The sequence below is a fragment of the Equus przewalskii genome, chromosome 1 (genome assembly GCF_037783145.1).
Source record: "Equus przewalskii isolate Varuska chromosome 1, EquPr2, whole genome shotgun sequence".
Taxonomy (NCBI): domain Eukaryota; kingdom Metazoa; phylum Chordata; class Mammalia; order Perissodactyla; family Equidae; genus Equus; species Equus przewalskii.
The window spans coordinates 161624022-161640069 of NC_091831.1; the positions used below are offsets into that span (position 1 = coordinate 161624022).

The 16048-nt window shown below is 55.9% G+C and overlaps 1 protein-coding gene across 6 annotated transcripts; it reads right to left on the reverse strand.

Annotated features, from left to right (window-relative positions):
• Positions 1-780: 780 nt before the first annotated feature.
• On the reverse strand, positions 781-15761 carry ADCY4 (adenylate cyclase 4). Of its 6 annotated transcripts, none has more exons than XM_070627713.1 (27): positions 15600-15746; positions 15446-15518; positions 15085-15311; positions 13649-13846; positions 13362-13523; positions 12592-12741; positions 12006-12154; positions 11817-11928; positions 10734-10861; positions 10422-10580; positions 10050-10182; positions 9674-9847; positions 7645-7688; positions 7449-7509; positions 7136-7201; positions 6694-6791; positions 5961-6045; positions 5714-5851; positions 4966-5076; positions 4516-4700; positions 4227-4311; positions 3609-3767; positions 2175-2321; positions 1764-1871; positions 1533-1647; positions 1079-1203; positions 781-996 (listed from the first exon to the last, which is right to left on the reverse strand). In XM_070627713.1, exons 3-27 carry the CDS (start codon positions 15241-15243, stop codon positions 844-846), a joined length of 3204 nt encoding a protein of 1067 aa, XP_070483814.1. In that variant the 5' UTR covers positions 15244-15311; positions 15446-15518; positions 15600-15746; the 3' UTR covers positions 781-843. The 6 variants fall into 6 exon arrangements, with proteins under 6 accessions (XP_070483814.1, XP_070483792.1, XP_070483803.1 ...); XM_070627691.1 differs by having other exon boundaries at positions 7136-7205; positions 7423-7509; XM_070627702.1 differs by lacking the exon at positions 15446-15518 and having other exon boundaries at positions 15600-15761.
• Positions 15762-16048: the final 287 nt, after the last annotated feature.

Consider the following 16048-nt stretch of genomic DNA (forward strand, 5'->3'; position numbering starts at 1 on the left):
GATGCAGAAGGAAGCCAAGGGCATCTGAGGGACCTGAGAACAGAACCCCCAAACTGTCTACAGGTCCTCGCTGGAAAGCTGGGTGGGTCAATCTGAGAAGAGCAGCTAAAACAGGGAGAGACCTAACAGGTTATTTCTCAGGCCTCCCACCTATGCTGCATAGGAAGCACATAGTGGTGCTTGTTTAGTGTTTGTTGAATGAATAAAGTTCAAATGACATTTTCCTGGAGATTCCTTCTAATATTTGTGGGCGGGGAGCAGGAAAGGACAAATCCATGTTTTTGGTTTTTTTTTTTTTTTGAGGAAGATTAGCCCTGAGCTATCATATGCCGCCAATCCTTCTGTTTTTGCTGGGGAAGACTGGCCCTGAGCTAACATCCATGCCCATCTTCCTCTATTTTATATGTGGGACACTGCTACAGCATGGCTTCACAAGTGGCATGTAGGTCCACACCCGAGATCTGAACTGGTGAACCTCAGGCCACTGAAGCATAACGTGTGAACTTAACTGCTGTGCCACTGGGCCAGCCCCGACAAATCCATGTTTTGAGTCACATGACTAAAATTCTTTATGCTTCCAAGGCATATGCTTTATGCCTCAGGCAGGCTGAGGCAGTCCTCTTCCTGAGCTTATGTAAAAGAATAACTCCTTTCTAACACACTCATGCTCCCACTTGCACACATGCAAGCACTCAATTTGGCCTTGGAAGAAGGTGTCCTGCTGAGAGGCAAGGAGGAGAAGGATCCCTAGATATACCAGCAGCTCTGACATCAACTGGCTCCAGATGTAACAGAGTCTCTTTATTGAGGATCCTAGAGGTGGAGGGGAGGGGGCGGCGGGTCTCAGCCCAGGGCGGCAGAGGGAGGTCCAGTTCGTGTCAAATCTGTGTTCAGGAAGTAGGTGCAGAGCTGCCCTTTGCCTTTGACCTTGATGACACCCCGGCTGTAGCAGGTGTAGCCTAAAGACTGCAGGGCCCGAGCTGTCTCTTCAGTCACCTGCAAATGGAGGGGAGTGAGGGGCTGTGGGGGTGGCCCCATCCTGTCCCCTTGCCACCTGCCTCCAGTGTGGCTCCCTCACTTGGATCTTGCCCAGGACTCCTGTACTCTCCATGCGGCTGGCCACGTTCACCGTGTTGCCCCAGATGTCGTATTGTGGCTTCTGGGCCCCAATCACTCCAGCCACTACTGGTCCGTGGTTCAATCCTGACAAGAGGTGTGGTAAAGAGGGACTTTGGTGGGAGGGATTTGAGGAGGGAGAGTGTAAGAGGAAGCGAGGAAGCTCAAGGAACTAGGGTGAAGGGCCTGGGGTCCTTAGAGGAAAGGAGTGTGGGGTTGGAGGAGTGGGGCTTGGGGACAGGACTGGGTGAGCCTCAGAGCTCCTGGCCCAGTAGCTTCATGCTCCATCCCAGGGGTGAGTCTGGAGGGGGGTCCAGGGATGAGCTGGGGAGCACCTAACAAAGGACTTGGGGGAGGAAGAGCTTGGGGAGGCGAGGAGGAAGTCTCAGACTGCTCCAGCAAGGGAGGGGCCTCACCCACACGCAAGCGGAAGTTGTTGAATGAGTGCTTGTTGATGACATCTAGCTTAGACCCGAGGGCCACCGTGAATTCCACCATGGTGCCAAGGTGGCTGCAACTTCGCTCAGCATCCTAGCAATGGGCCAGCCCACCAGAATGGGTCAAGGAGGGCAAAGGAATAAGTCCCACTATGAGCCCACCAATGAGAGTCCAGACAAGGGTTGGTAGGTAAGGAAGGGATGCGGTACCTGCTGTGCGTCCTGTCCAGAGGTGGCATTTAAGCCTGTAGCTGCCATGTAGGTGCTGCCAATGGTTTTGATCTTCTCCACGCCACTGAATTTGGGCTTGGAGAGCAGCTGTATAGAGAGGAGGCTGTGTCCTCAGCCTCTCTTGCTCGCTCCCTCCTCTCTCCCAGAAACCCAGCCCCAGGCCTTTGGAGGCTAAAGGACCAGGTTGTCGGGTTAGGGATGGGGGCAGGAGGGAGAGTGGGTAGTGGGCAGAGTTGGTGGAGAGGACAGAGCTGGGGGATCAGAGGAGGAGCAGGAGGGCTGGGGAGGGGAGGATGGGCCTCATGGTTGGGAGAGCAAAGTGGAAGGAGGGACTGGTAGGAAATTCTAGAATCCATGACATAGGGCCTCGAGGACCCTTGGAGTTTTCACCTCATCAAAATCAGCAATTATCTCATTGAGCAGCCGCAGACACTCTAGGCCCTCGTGGTTGATATTGGATTCAGAGTAAAACTCCTTGAAGTCTGGGACGGAGGCGAAGAGGACACAAACACACTCGTACGACTGGTGGTAGAGATCCTAAGAGGGCGGGAGGCTGGGTGAGGGGGATGCCGTGTTCTTCCTCTCTGGGTCTGCAAGGGCCCTCCTCCCTGTGTCCACACTCCTCCCTCTCTGTTTAAGAAGGATTTGGAAGGAGGGGGGACAAGGCCAGGTTATCCCAGGGATGTGACATGGGAGTCAAAGATTGGGTCTCATTGTGATTCGAGGAGAGACAGGGGTTTGGGGTCAGGATTACCTCACAGCAACGTGAAGGGAGTCTCTTCTAGAAGTGGGATCACATCAATGGGCATTGTCTTTATATCCTATCTAATTACTGGGAGGTGTTGTCAGTTGTCAGCTTACAGACAGTTACAATTTGAAAGAGAAAATAACAGGGGAAACGAGCAGAGGGACAAGTAGGGAAAGATGGTGGAGAGGGAGTCAGATCTGAGGCTGGTTCACAAAACAGGCACCATGAAGTCCTAATTAGTCCTAGATTCTGGCTCTGAGCTTTCCAGTAGCCAGTGTGAAGACAGAAACAGGATCAGTTACAGGATTTCCAGGTCTATAAGAGAAGAAATCAGGAGAAGTGGAGCTACTCCTGATCTTGAGAGAAGAGAGCAGGTCGGTGGGGGCATGAGGCTGTGAAATAGCCCCTGAGCTATTTCTTTAATACCCCTCAATATAGGCCAAGAACACAGCCATAGCAGAGAGAGCAAGGTGCTGGTGGTACAAACAAGATGGTACAAATATGTGAGTGACCTTCTGACGGTCTGACTATGGCAAGATATTTGAGGGTCTAGAGCAACAACATCCAGTAGAAGTTTCTGTGCTGATGAAAATGTTCTATATATGTGTTGTCCTATATGGTGGCCACTAGCCATGAGCAGCTCTTGAATACTTGAAATGTGGCCAGGGTGACTGAGGAACTGAATTTTCTATTTTAATTAAATTACATGTAAATGTAAATGGTCACATGTGGCTAATGACTACCAGACCAGACAGTGCTGGTCTAGAGAGATGGGTGGACTGCGTTCTCCACACACGCCCATCAACACTCCACAAAGCTTCTGAAAGGCATGGAGTGACCATGAATGGGAGAGGACACTCCTTCCAAGTGGGAACTTGGAACATAGAGATTCGGTGCTCGTCAAAGACAGGGCCTGAGATCTTGTGAAAATGGAGGCACCTGACAGGGACAAGGGCTTGGGCAGCCACCTAACCTGCTGTGGGGGAACCCAGAGAGGATGGGCCAAAAGCCAAGACTTTTATCTGAAATTGGCCCCTATGGCGTCTGCGGCTCAGGAGTCAAGGGTGAGGAGTCACCTCGTTGCGCCGGTTCTGGCCAATGAACTGGGGGGCCACGTGCGCAGGGAGCACATTCTCCAAGAGCAGCCGGGTCAGGTTCTCCATTGTCTCTGTCTCCTCCCGCTCCTGCCTCAGCTTCTTCTTCCACAGGAAGTCCAGGCGGCAGTAATATTCATTCTGGGGAGGGTCAGCAGGGGGCCATGGGGAGACACAGTGCAGGGGAAACCCCAGCTCCTGCGTGTTCACTCCCGACTCCATGACGCCTCAAACCACACCACCCCCTAGACTAGAGATAAGGCTTAAGGTGCCATTATCCCTGGAGAGAGCACCTCGAAACCAGGGTCAAACTCGGGTGCATAGAATTGGCAGCAGATTTTTCCTCAAGCGTGGTTTTCCTACATCAGGGGTTGGAGGGAGGAGGGGAGGGGAGAATTTGAGGGTATTCTCCTTGAGGAGTAAAGGAGAAAGAAAGGGAGCAGGAAGCTTCACTTAAAAGCTTCCAATGGGCACACCACTTGGGCTCAACCCAGAGATGTAAGATTCAGGGAAAAGGTGAGAGAGACCAAGTCACAGATATGGGGACCCCCGCCTCACCCTTCAGAGGGAGGCTCTGGAGGGCTGAGCTGGGTGACTTACCTGCCGAGCCAGGACAAGGAGGGTAAAGAAGAAGATGAAGAAGGAGATAGCGCCCATCATTTTGGGCTCCTTCAGCACCCCTGGCCTGAAGAGGATGGGTCAGAATTGTCTCTTGCCCTGCCCCTTCCCGATGGCCTCCTCCCTGCTCTCAGGCCCACGGAGCCCTCAGCCTCCCTCCCCCTTTGCCCTGTGGGTGGTTCAGGGCAGTGAGGTGAGGACAGCTCTGCTCTGACCCATCTCACCCCCGTCCCAGACGGCCTGGGCACCTCTGTCCAGCGCTCGTGCGCACCTGGAATCCGCGGGGCCCAGATAGAGGCGGGCGATGAGGCAGTCAGACAGCCAGGCGTGGGAGTGCAAGAAGAGGGAGCAGGAGGCCGTCAGCCACAGCAGGAGCAGCAGCAGCTTCAGTTCGAAGCTCATGTGCAGAAAGAGGGAGCAGGAGAGGAAACCCAGCACGCAGCAGTGCATGGAGTACTGTGGGGCCAGGCAGGGGGATCAGGAGGTGGGGCATGTCCCACCTCCAGGGAGGGGCAGGGGAACACCCTGGGGGCTCCTGTCCTGCCCCTCCCAGGGCCCAGGTCCTATATGAGGGGCAGGAGGTGTCATGCACACAAACACACACCAAGTGTGCTTATGTCTGTCCCAATCCACAGGATTGCGTGTTCTTCAACTAAGGAGGGGGGAGAGGGGCCAAGGAAGGTTCTGGAGAAGGAGATTCACGGCTGTGAGGAACACTCACTGGGATGCTGATGAGAGGCAGGGACCCAGGGAGCTCCCAGGAGAGGTTCAAAGCCATGGAGGACACATTGGGAGCCTGGAAAGGGCACTTCGATGCTGGCGGTAAGAAGAACTGCAGAAGGAGATGAGGAGCTGAGGGGTGCAGGCAGCTCCTTGGGCACAAGGGTGGCTTGTGCTGGGTTTCAGGTGGCCCAGGGATGAGTCAGGGACAGACTGCTCCAAAGGGATGGATTCTGCTATTTCTGGTTGGTGAGGGAGCCTCAGCACTGGGGTCCTTGCTTGGGGGGGCAGGGATTGGGGGAGTGGGTGTCATGAGCTCTAGTCTGCCATGGATTCACTGTGTGATCTCTTGTCAGCCATTTAACCACTCTGGGCCCCAGCTTCCTCTCTGTAACTTGGCGGGGGGCGGGGGGGAGATTCCTAGGGTGTAAAGGGAAAGAATTCCAGGAATGATTCCGAGTTCAAAAATCAGCCAAACTCAGCTATAAAGTCATAGTGAGTCAGCTAAGTAGTAAATATGTGCCTACATAGAAAAAAGACAGGAAGGATGTCCACCAAAGCATTATTAGCAATGATTATGCCCAAGTAGTAGATGTGGGTGACTGCCATTTTTTCTTTTATACTTGTCCAACATTTCCAGCATCCTCTAGCCTTAGTTCAGATGCTCCCCACATCCAGGGGTTCCCTTTCAGCCTCTGGCAGTTTCAGCATACCCTGATGGGGGTGCTTAGGGTCCCCTATGCCCTCACCAGGCTGGTAATGGCCATGGCGAAGACGAGAAGGATGGTGGCGGTGCCCAGGGCGACTCGCAGTCCGGGCCGTGTGGACACCAGGCCAGACAGTGCAGGCAGCCAGTGTAGCACCTTGGGGCCTTTCAAGACACACCTCTGTGGAAAGAGCATGGGAGTCTTAGCCATGGGGCCAGGGCACCTACTTCAGGCCAGGTCATGGTTAGGGGCCTCAGATTGCTACTTCCGCCCCCCTAGCCCATCTCACCGTCAGGTGCTCTGAGAAACAGATGAAGAGGAGGAGGAGGAAGAGGAGGAAGGTGATACTATAGGTGATGGCCAGAGCTGGGGGCCTAAAGGGAAACAAAAGTGAGGCCTTGAAGAGCCAGAATAGCCTCCCTGTGTGCTGGGAGGGTGCCGCATCATCTGGTTGGGAGATGGGGAGAAGCGGTCCTGGGTTGATTTTGCCAATGGGGTCTGTGCTGATAAAAAATATTACATGCTGCTGATCTGGGAAAGCTGAGGGGTCTAGGGCAGTGTTGGGGCGGGACAGGAACTAATAAAGTAGGGACAATATTGGAAGGGGGCAGGGGGCTCACGAGAGTGGCTGAAGCTGCATCAGACTGGTCTCTGGGCCTTCAAGCCAAAGCTCTTTCACCTGGGCGAGTTTGGAACAAGTCCTCCCCTCTTCCGGCAGGGGGCTAAGAGTGAGGACCTACTTTCTAAGCTATTTGCTGTGAGATTTAGGCTTCTCGATGGGAACACACCTCCTTCATAAGGATATTGTTAGAATCGAGAGACAGGCATGTGAAAATGCTCTGGTTATGTGGAAAGCACACAGGATGTACAATGATAAGACGAGGGCGGTGATTATCACCGGTTCCCAGAACACGTATTTCCTCTGCGGGTCTGAAGCCAGGGGAAAGTGGGCAAAGGAAGACAACGTAGGTGGGGGATCAGGAAGAGCCAGGGGGTCCGTTTTTGAGAATCAGCTCTCTCACCTGTTTGTCACCAGCATCTGGACGATGAAGATGGAGAGAAAAACCAGGAAGGTGCAGGCTGTGTAGTATTTGAAGGCGGGGAGTGCAGAGAGTCGATACTGGAAGGGAGGGGTTCGGGGGGAGACAGGGGCACCAGTGCTGCCCATCACCTTGAAGGTGTTAATCCCAGGCCAGGAGTTGGTCCCCTAGACTCACTGAGCCACCCTCCAGTTCCATCCCAGGTAGCCCCTACCAGTGCTGCCCTCCTCCCATCCATCACCACCCAGTAATTCAATCTACAGGGTGACTTTCCTTTGGGAGAGAGGCACAAACCCTCACCCCGGGGATCACAAACTGAGCAGACCTGAGATGGGGAGGTGGGACCACAGAGCCTGCTCCCTCCCCAGGGCTGAGGAACTAAGATTGGGAAATCCTCTGGTGTCACCACCTCCTCCCAGCCCACCTCTTTCTCCATCTCCTTCTCTCGGAAGTACAGTGTCAGTGGGTTGAAGTCCTTCGACTGCTTCCACTGTCTGGTGAGAGGTGGGGGGGCGGGGTGGGCAACAAGCCCCAGAGAGGAAAGGGCAGGGCAGGGCCAGAGAGGGTAGGAGGGCATGGTCAGGCGAGTCTTTCCCTGGGCTAGGGCTGAGAAGCCCCTCTTTTCCTCCAGGTCATCAGGGGAGCGCCATCCCTTCTCTACCACATGACCCCGGGGCCTCAGCCCCCCCAGCCCTCTTCTCATCTCCGTACTTCTGAGAGTTGAGCTGTTCAATGACCTGGAAGAACTTGGCATCCCCGGTGTCCAATTCCTCATCTAGTCCCCGGGGGGTACGGCTCCTGCACAGTGAGAGTCCAGCCTGTCACCACGGAGACCCTCAAAAGCATCTGGGCAAAGCAGGAGCAGCCCCCTAGGAAGGTTGGAGGTAGACCACCCAGACAGCTCCACTGTCAAAGTCACTTGGGCCTCCTCACCGGTCCAGGCTCCACTGGGGGCTGAAGGAAGCCAGGGCCTTCTCCTGTTGGGAGAACACAGAGGGGATGGGGAGATGGGGAGCGTCCTTGGAGCCACTTTGCAGTGAGGCATCCCCCAAATGCACGCCTCCTTGGCTGTTTCCCCCGCCTCTAATGACTTCTCTCTTTCTTTCTCTCTGTCAAATCCCACCTGCCCTCAAGGGAAGGTTCAAACCACATTTACTCTTTAAAGATTCCTCCTGACTCTTTAGACTCCCAGGGTCTTTATACTCTGATTTCCTCACAGTTGCTATCACTTACGAGCCAACCTTGCATCATCTATAGGCTTCGGTGGCTACTGACTTTTTGTATCTCATCTTCCCTAAGGGCTGCACCAATTCCAAAGGCAGCAACTTGCCCATCACCACCCGGGGGTGCCAAAAAATCCTTGTGAGTGTAAACTGAAGTGACAATGCAGAACATTGCGACTCCTCTCTGACCTTCTGTGATGGTCAGGCTGAGTTGGGAAGCATTTGGGGTGGAAAACAAAAAAATGGAGAAGAAAGAGAAGAAGAGACACAAACCTGGCTATAGTCATTTTCTTCTGCATGAAAAGGAGTGCACGGTGTGTGCAGAGATATGAAAATGACAGGAAGTAAAGCGGGTGAGGACAGCGCCAAGGAGGAGGGTGAAGCCCCGTAGCCACCACCCAGGGCAAGAAGTATGGCGACCGTTCTTCCCCGCTCATCTTGGCTCATGTGAGGAAGCAAGGTCACAAGGGGCCACATCATCGCCCCCAACCAAAGCCTTGTGTATGTGAGAGGAGAGACAGAGACAGAGACTGAGCGGTACGTTCCAGGTAAGAGCCCATCTATGTATGTATGCCTGGACCTAACTTTCCAAACTACCTACCTGTACCTTCCCACATGCCTGTAAGTTATTTGAAGGCAGGGAAAACATCTTATTCATTTCTGTCTTCTCAAGAACTAGCCTAGTGCCCGCCACATAGGGTTACTCAAAAATGGTGGAAGGAATGAATGGATGAGTGGTATATACCACCACTAACCCTGCCCCATCACCCCAAAGTTCCTGCTGTTTGAGGGTAAGCCAGTTGTGATTCTCAGGATTTCCAGCATTTGACCGAGAACCTGGGACTTCAGAGGCTGAGAAGTGAATTTCGGGGCTGGTGAGGTCCTGCCTCAGGAGATACCCTAGAACAAAGGGCTCCTACTCCTCCACCCTGACACTTCTTAGCCTGCACACCGGTGGTGGGGGTGGAGGTTTGGCATGGGTTCTGGGGGGCATTCCCACCATGGGGATTGCACCCAACGTTGTCCACAGTCCCTGGGCTCCCAGCGAACTGCACCTTCTCCTCCACCCCACCCTGAAGGCCTCATGCTACAACAGTCAGCTGGGTCTTGAATTCTTCCTTCCTCTCCCTCCAGCTGGCTTAACTCTTCTGACCTCTCCCCTCCTCCATGTTGACACTTAAAATTAAGTACTCCTCTGAACCACTGATGCCAGTGTCCCCCCGTTCCCAAGGTTCACTGACCTCTGGCCTGCTTCCCCGCTGGATGGAAGAGGAAGGGGGAGGGAACACAGAAAAGATACTCTGGAGTCATTCCATAAATCCACTCAGATCTACCCAGTACAGAAGGTTCTGGGGCGATCTGCAGAAAGGTGGCCGGAAATGCCAAACAGGTTTGGGAAGATCAGGTAAAAGAGAGAAGAGGCTGAGGAACCAGTCCCGGGGCTAGCCTTTAGAGCCACGGCCTGCTCCTTGCATGAGGGGGTTCTGGCCGCTCATCATCAAGTACTAACTCCAAAAACCAGCCAGTGAGGAAGATTCAGGCTCCTCCATCAGTCATCTTTGCCCTTTCTCTGGAAAGAAGGGCAAAGAAGGGCTGAACCAGTGACCAGGGCAACTTGACAGTTCAGGACCTGGGGATGTCACCAAGTGACTCCCTGGTGGTGGGGGCTGGGTGGCTGGGAGTGGGCAATGGGAGTGGGTTTATGTAAGTTCTGGGGCTCGTGATGGAGGTGCACATACCGGGAGAGGAGTGGAGGTGGACACTGGGCTCTCTACGTGGCTCAGGTGGGCAAAAGGCTTGGCTGCACCCCAGGACTCCAGGTAGCGGGTCATCAGCAGTGATGGACGCATCTTGGGGCCCTCAAGAGAGGACAGCAACCCTCCTGCAGTGCCCTTCTCATCCTCTTCCTCAGCCTGGGATGTATGAGGGCTGAGAGTCAAGATCACAGACCCTTCCTTCCCCATTCTCCCCACACCCCTTAAAGGCTTGTTTCCCCTTCCCCTTGACACACACACTAGGACGCAGGAACTCAATCTTAGGTATAGACAAGATCAGGCCTGTTGGCTGTGGGTGAGTAGGGCTGACCAGCCCATGGGGTTCAGGCTGGGCTTTTACCCGGGGATCGATGACCAGGTAGGTAGGCTCCCCTAGCTCCCGAAGGTACGGGTCTCGGTGTTCCATGGCTGCATCCTCCACAGCATAAGCCCCTGCCAGCAGGGCCAGGGTAGCCCCTGTGATATGTACGCGCCTGGAAGGAGGGTGCAGTGGGAGTTAGGAGGGAGGGGCCCCCAGACCTCTCATTTCTTTCAAGGATCATTCCCAAGGGTCAACTATAGGAGGTGTCTCCCAGCTCCCCTCCCTACGCTGCATGGTCTCCCTAAGCCCCAAATGGGCTTGTGCTCATTTTAGGGAACTATGAAATGGGAGGTAGCATGTGGGAAGCCTGGTTGGCCTCTTGCTGTAGTCTTTTGCAGCCCCAGGTCTCACCCTGGCACGCCACCGGCCTCCATGTGGTTGGCCAGTGTGACGTCATGCGACCAGACATCGTACTGCCACTTCTGCAGCCCGATGACTCCGCAGAGCACGCTGCCTGAGTGCACACCCACACGCATGTTGATGTCCACACCAGTGGCTGCCCGAAGTTTCCTGAGCAGGGTGTATGGGGGACAATCTGAGTGCTGCCCTCAGCCCAGCCCATGCCACACCCCTCCCGCTCTCCAGGAGGACTTCCACCACCTTGCCTGCTCCTCTCGCACATTCAACCCTCGGTACTCCACCTGCCCACCCAGCTGAGCTCACCTGATGGCCCGGCACATGTCCAGCCCCATGCGCACGCAGTTGATGGCGTGGTCTGGCAGCGAGAGTGGCAGCCCGGAGACACAGTAGTAACAGTCTCCCAGGATCTTGATCCGCATGCATTCATGCTCCTGGGAGTGTGTGTGTGCAGGGGGGAGGGGGCACCTGGTTAGAGGCCAGAGGAGGCAGGAGGGAGCTGGGAAAAGTGGGAGCAAATGTGGTATTCCTGAAGAACTTCTGAGGTTGGGGCGGTCTGGGGTCTAGAGATTCCCCTAACTTGGTATGGGGCTGGCAGGAGACTTTCTCAGAAGGATTTCCCAAGGGTTGGGATATCGGTGGCTCTCCCCAACTTTGGCATGTGTAGGGTGTATCCAAATTTGAGGATATGAAAGTTGCCTTAGGCTTGAAGATTTTTTAGGAAGATTAGCCCTGAGCTAACATCTGCCGCCAATCCTCCACTTTTTCCTCAGGAAGGCTGGCCCTGAGCTAACATCCGTGCCCATCCTCCTCTACTTTACATGTGGGACGCCTGCCACAGCATGGCTTGACAAGTGGTGCGTAGGTCTGCACCAGGGATCCGAACCAGCAAATCCCAGGCTGCCTGAGCAGAACTTGCGAACTTAACCGCTGCGCCACCAGGCTGGCCCCAGGATTGAAGCTTTTTGAGAGAGACTCAAGATGAGGTTGCTTGGGGACCTCCCTGGGGTCTGAGCAGGTGGCTGGGCTGAGGTTGCATAGGGCAGAGAATTCCCTTGGAAGGGCCTCCTAAGGTTAGAGCATCTAAAAATCTAGATTTGGTTGTAGTGTCCAGAGACACCTATGCTGGGGCTCTGAGCATATTTGGAGGTATGGTGGTTGGGGCATCTGTGGAGACCTTAAGAGCTCTCTCCAGGTTTGTGGTGTGTGGTGAGCAGCCCCATGACTTGGGATGTTTGAGAGGGTTTCCTACTCCCATTGCAATATCTGGGAGCCCATATGGCTGGGAAGTGGGACTGGGATCCTAGGAGGCAGGAGTTTCCTCTGGAAGGGGCTTTCCACGGTGGGGCATTTAAAAGTCCCTGGGTGGGGAGGGAGGCCCCCTCTGACCTTGGCGATCTGGTCGAACTTGCCAAAGAGCTCGTTGAGCATGAGCACCAACTCTTTAGGGGAGCACTCACTGGCCAGCCTCGTGAAGCCCACGATGTCAGCATACAGCACGCTGGGCAGGGCAGACTGCATCAGTGGGGCCGGGGCCACAGCCCACGGCCCCTCCCCTCCAGCCATCCTTCCTCATACCTGACTCCCTGGTGCCTCTTGACATAGAGGCTATGGAAGTTGTTGGTGCTCTCTGGCCGTGACCCCTGTCCAGCCTGCAGCCGTGCCATGATCTCTGCCTTCATCTCTTGGGCCAAGTAGGCAGGAAGGATGGACAAGAGAAGGTGTTCCTGGGGGAGGTCACTATGAGTACCAACCCCCCTGTATCCTTAAGCCAGACGCCTCAGCTGCCAAAACCCCCAGGAGCCCACACACTTCCCCAGTCCCCCTAAGTGTTCCCCAGGGCGCTCCCCAGGTCCTCCCCACCATGTACAGCCAGGCTCCAGCACCCTATCCTGCTCTGATCATCTTTAGGGACTGAATTCCCAGCACCAGCGCAGGAATTAGAGTCCTTCGTTTAGCATCCTAGCATACTAAGGTGCTTTCACAAGCTTCAGTTTGAGCCTCAGAACAACCTTCCATGGTGGGCACTAGCCAGATTTTACAAAAGAGGAAATGGAAGTGATCCTCTCAAAGTCATTCAGCTTGTGAAGGAGCCCGGTTGTGTGAGCTAAACAACTCCTCTCTCCCAGCCCTGGGCCCGCCCGGCCGCCCAGGCTCCGAGGACCTGGTGCTTCTTCTCGGTGTCCAGCCGCCGGCGCGAGTGCAGGGAACTCAGCGCCTCCCGGAACGTGGCGCGCAGGGCGCGCTCCATCAGCGCCTTGTGGTAGGCTCCAGCCACGTTCCCGCACAGGAACAATACCGCGTTTGCTGCCAGCTGTGGGTGAGGGTCAGCTTCAGAAGGCGCTGGATCCGGGCAGGGGTAGGGGTGGCTATGTGTGTAGCTGGAGTTGGTCTCCAAGATGGCTGAGGAGGACTCTACAGTTACAGACCGAATTATGTCGAGGCAATCGGTGCCACACTGTGGGATCCGTAGGGGGCGCTTCTCCTCCCCCATTCCCCCTGCTCCAGAAGACTCTTGGTTGCTGCACCAACAGGTCTAGAAACCTTTGCACATACGTTTCCTCTACCTGGAATACCACTCCACCATCCCCATCCCCTACCCTCACCGAAGCACAAAACTACTCGGGCTCCAATTTTTACATTCTCTGTGAAAGTTCCATCATCCATATCTGTCCCCACCCCCCTGGTACCCTGGGGAACTCCCTAACCCGTGGGCTCAGAGTCCTCTTCTGGTGTCTGCAGGCATCGTGCTGCACTGGTGTCCCAGCTCCAAGAGGGCACGGACGAGGCCTATCTATGTTTGTATCCTGCGCCCAGCATTGCGCCGTGTCATGGAGGCACGGCTTAGCAAACGGTGGCTGAACGCGCAGACGAACCAAGTAGCGCACAGGGGAGCCGGCCCGGGGTTGCAGCCTGGGCTGTGTGAGCGCTCACCTGAGGCAGCAGCGCGGGCCTAGAGTCGGGTTGAGGCCCAAGATACAGCCCAAGAACCAGCAGATGTGAGAGTGAGGAGGCGAGGCCCGCGGCGGTGGCGTCCCGCATGCCCAAGGGCAGCATGGCATAGACCGTGAAGATGACAAAGAGGAAAAAGGATACCTGGGGGAAAGGGGCATAGGAAGCTGCAGTCTTAGGCTGCTGGGCAGCTCACTTCTTGTGGCCTGTGTGCGAGTTCGAGGCCCGAGCTTCCCCCTCCCCCTCTCTCCTCCTGCTGCCCCTCTCACCTGGTCCCAGGCGCTCACCACGCCCCCGGTGAACAGGAAGCTGTAGCCTAGCGCAAGCAGCGCTGCCCACACGAGGCCGGACAGGGGACGCGTCCAGCGCTGCAGTCGGTGCTCGCGGGAAGCCAAGCCCAGCAGCAACGAGAAGCCGCCCAACGCGCACAGCACAGTGGTCAGGAAGCCCGTGTCAGAGGCCAGCTCCTGTGAGGACGGGGCGCGTGAGGTCCGATTGGACTGTGGAGTCTGGGGACTCGACCAGAGGAGGAAGAACGGGCAGCCCCACCGCCCAGTGCTGAAAAGCATCTCAAACTCAACTATGAAAAGGAGGTGGAGCCCCTTGGCTTGCCATTCGTATTAGGTAGAACCATACGAAATCGCGGATCACCTGTTTTTAATCTACATAGCCAGCAGTCTAGTATGGTTCAACCGAAGATATCACCTGCACGCTCCAGCGGCGCCCAAATCTTGGACCATCTACCTAGAAGACCGGGCTCCCACTCGAAATGGGCCATTTGTGAATCTATGACTTTTCTGAGCCTGTTTTCTCATCTGTTACGGAGGAATCATAGCACCAGCCTGGGATCCCTAAGCAGGTGAAAAATCCTATCTCACAGAAGCTCTTAGCAATGATTGTACCCAAATCTGGACAATTCGCTGAGGAGATTCCTTGCCAGGCACAAGGCTCGATTTCCGGCCCCTGGCAAAGCTGTCCTCCAGCAGCAGGGGGCGCCCCATCCTCCCTCGAAGCCAAGGGCTGCGCTCCCGCCACCCGCTTCAGGGCGTAGAAGTCCCGCTGCTGTCCCCGCCCTTTGTCCCCACGTCTTCCTGGACTTCGAGGTGGACCAGCCGGGATGGGTCACGTACAGTGATTTTCCCACCTTGCCTCTGGGAGAGTGAAAAGAAAATTTGCAGCAGGGTATTTCCAGAAATGGAATTGAAGACTCCTTTTCTCTCCCCAAAAGAAACTGGAAATGGGTTTATTTTGGGGACTAAATGAGAGTGGGATGAGGGTGCCTTCTGGGAGTCTGTGGGTACAACTGCTCCCCATCCCCTAAGAGGGAAAGAAAACCAGGAAACGGATTCCCAGGGGCCCAGTGTAATTTCCCCCCTGGAAAATTGGAAAATCCGGTGTTGGATTAATTCTAGTAAATGCAACGCATCACAGAAGCTCCTAAGGTCTGTCAATACTCTGAGAGAAATTAGAAGAATTTAGGGCTCTGCCACATCCCTGTGTAGACCCAGAGATTGGGGCCCAGAGAGGTGGAGTGACTTGTCCAGGGTCACTGCAGCGACTACCCAAGGTTTAGCGCTTCTTTCTCGGGTCCCAGCAAAGAAAGCACGTTAAAAGACCCCACAAGTCCCAACCCAGAAAATGCCCCCTAGGCAGTGACCCTCCCGCTACCCTCGAGGACACACCCCGAACCAGACGCCCCGCTCACCCTGCCACTGGCCCAGGCGACCGCGAGCAGCGCCAGGAGCGCGCAGAGCACGATGGCCAGCAGCATTAGCAGCAGTGGGTACTGCTGGCTCAGGCTGTAGTAGGTCTCGTAGAAGAGGTCTTCGCTGGGCTGCGGCCGGGGACTGAAGAGGCGGGCCATGGTGTCCCCTGCCCTGAGCTCCCGCGCCGCCTCGGCCCGGGGGTGGGGGCGGGCGGCGGACCCTGGGGCTGGGGAGGGCCAGGGGCCGGGTTACCTCCTGCCGCGCCAGCCGACCCAACTGTGCCCCTCTCACCTGGTCCAAGCCACTTCCACCCCGCGCGCCCAACCTCGCGGAGGGGTCCCACCTCCTTCCAGGCACTACCTGCGGCCTCCCAGCTCTGTCCACTGCCCAGTCCTTCTCTCCTTCCCTCTCAAACCCAGACTGCGGAGGTGCCCTAGCAAAAGCCTCATCACCAGGGGGCCAGGATTTGGGTTGAAGCAAAGGAGCCCAGGGTTCCCCCTTTTCTCCAACTCACTGCCCGCGATGCTGCCGCAGCTGAGTGGACGAGGCCCGGGGAGGGCTCCCGGGGGCTGGTTGTCGAGTGACACTCGCTGCTAGACTAGTGGCTCAGAGCCCTGGGCGACAGGCGCTTCCCTCCCAGCCGGCGCCGCGGCCCACTCCCACTTCCCCGATGACTGGCCAGCCCCTTCCCGTGCCCGACTCCCCAGGCCTCCTCCCCCACCCTGATAGTATCTCCTATTCCCATTGTCTTCCCCCTTCAGTCCCCTCAAGGAAGGGGAATGTGGACCAATGGGAGAGATGCCAGTGGGAGGGGCGGGCTGGGTGGGAAGTGTCAAAATAGGGGTGAACGGGCTGGGATGTGGGGAGACTGAGGGAGGGATGGAGTGAAGCCTGGCGAGAATGTAGGGAAGGATGCTGGGCCAGATGGGGGCTAGGATCTAGGTCAGGAGCAGGGAGGGCGAT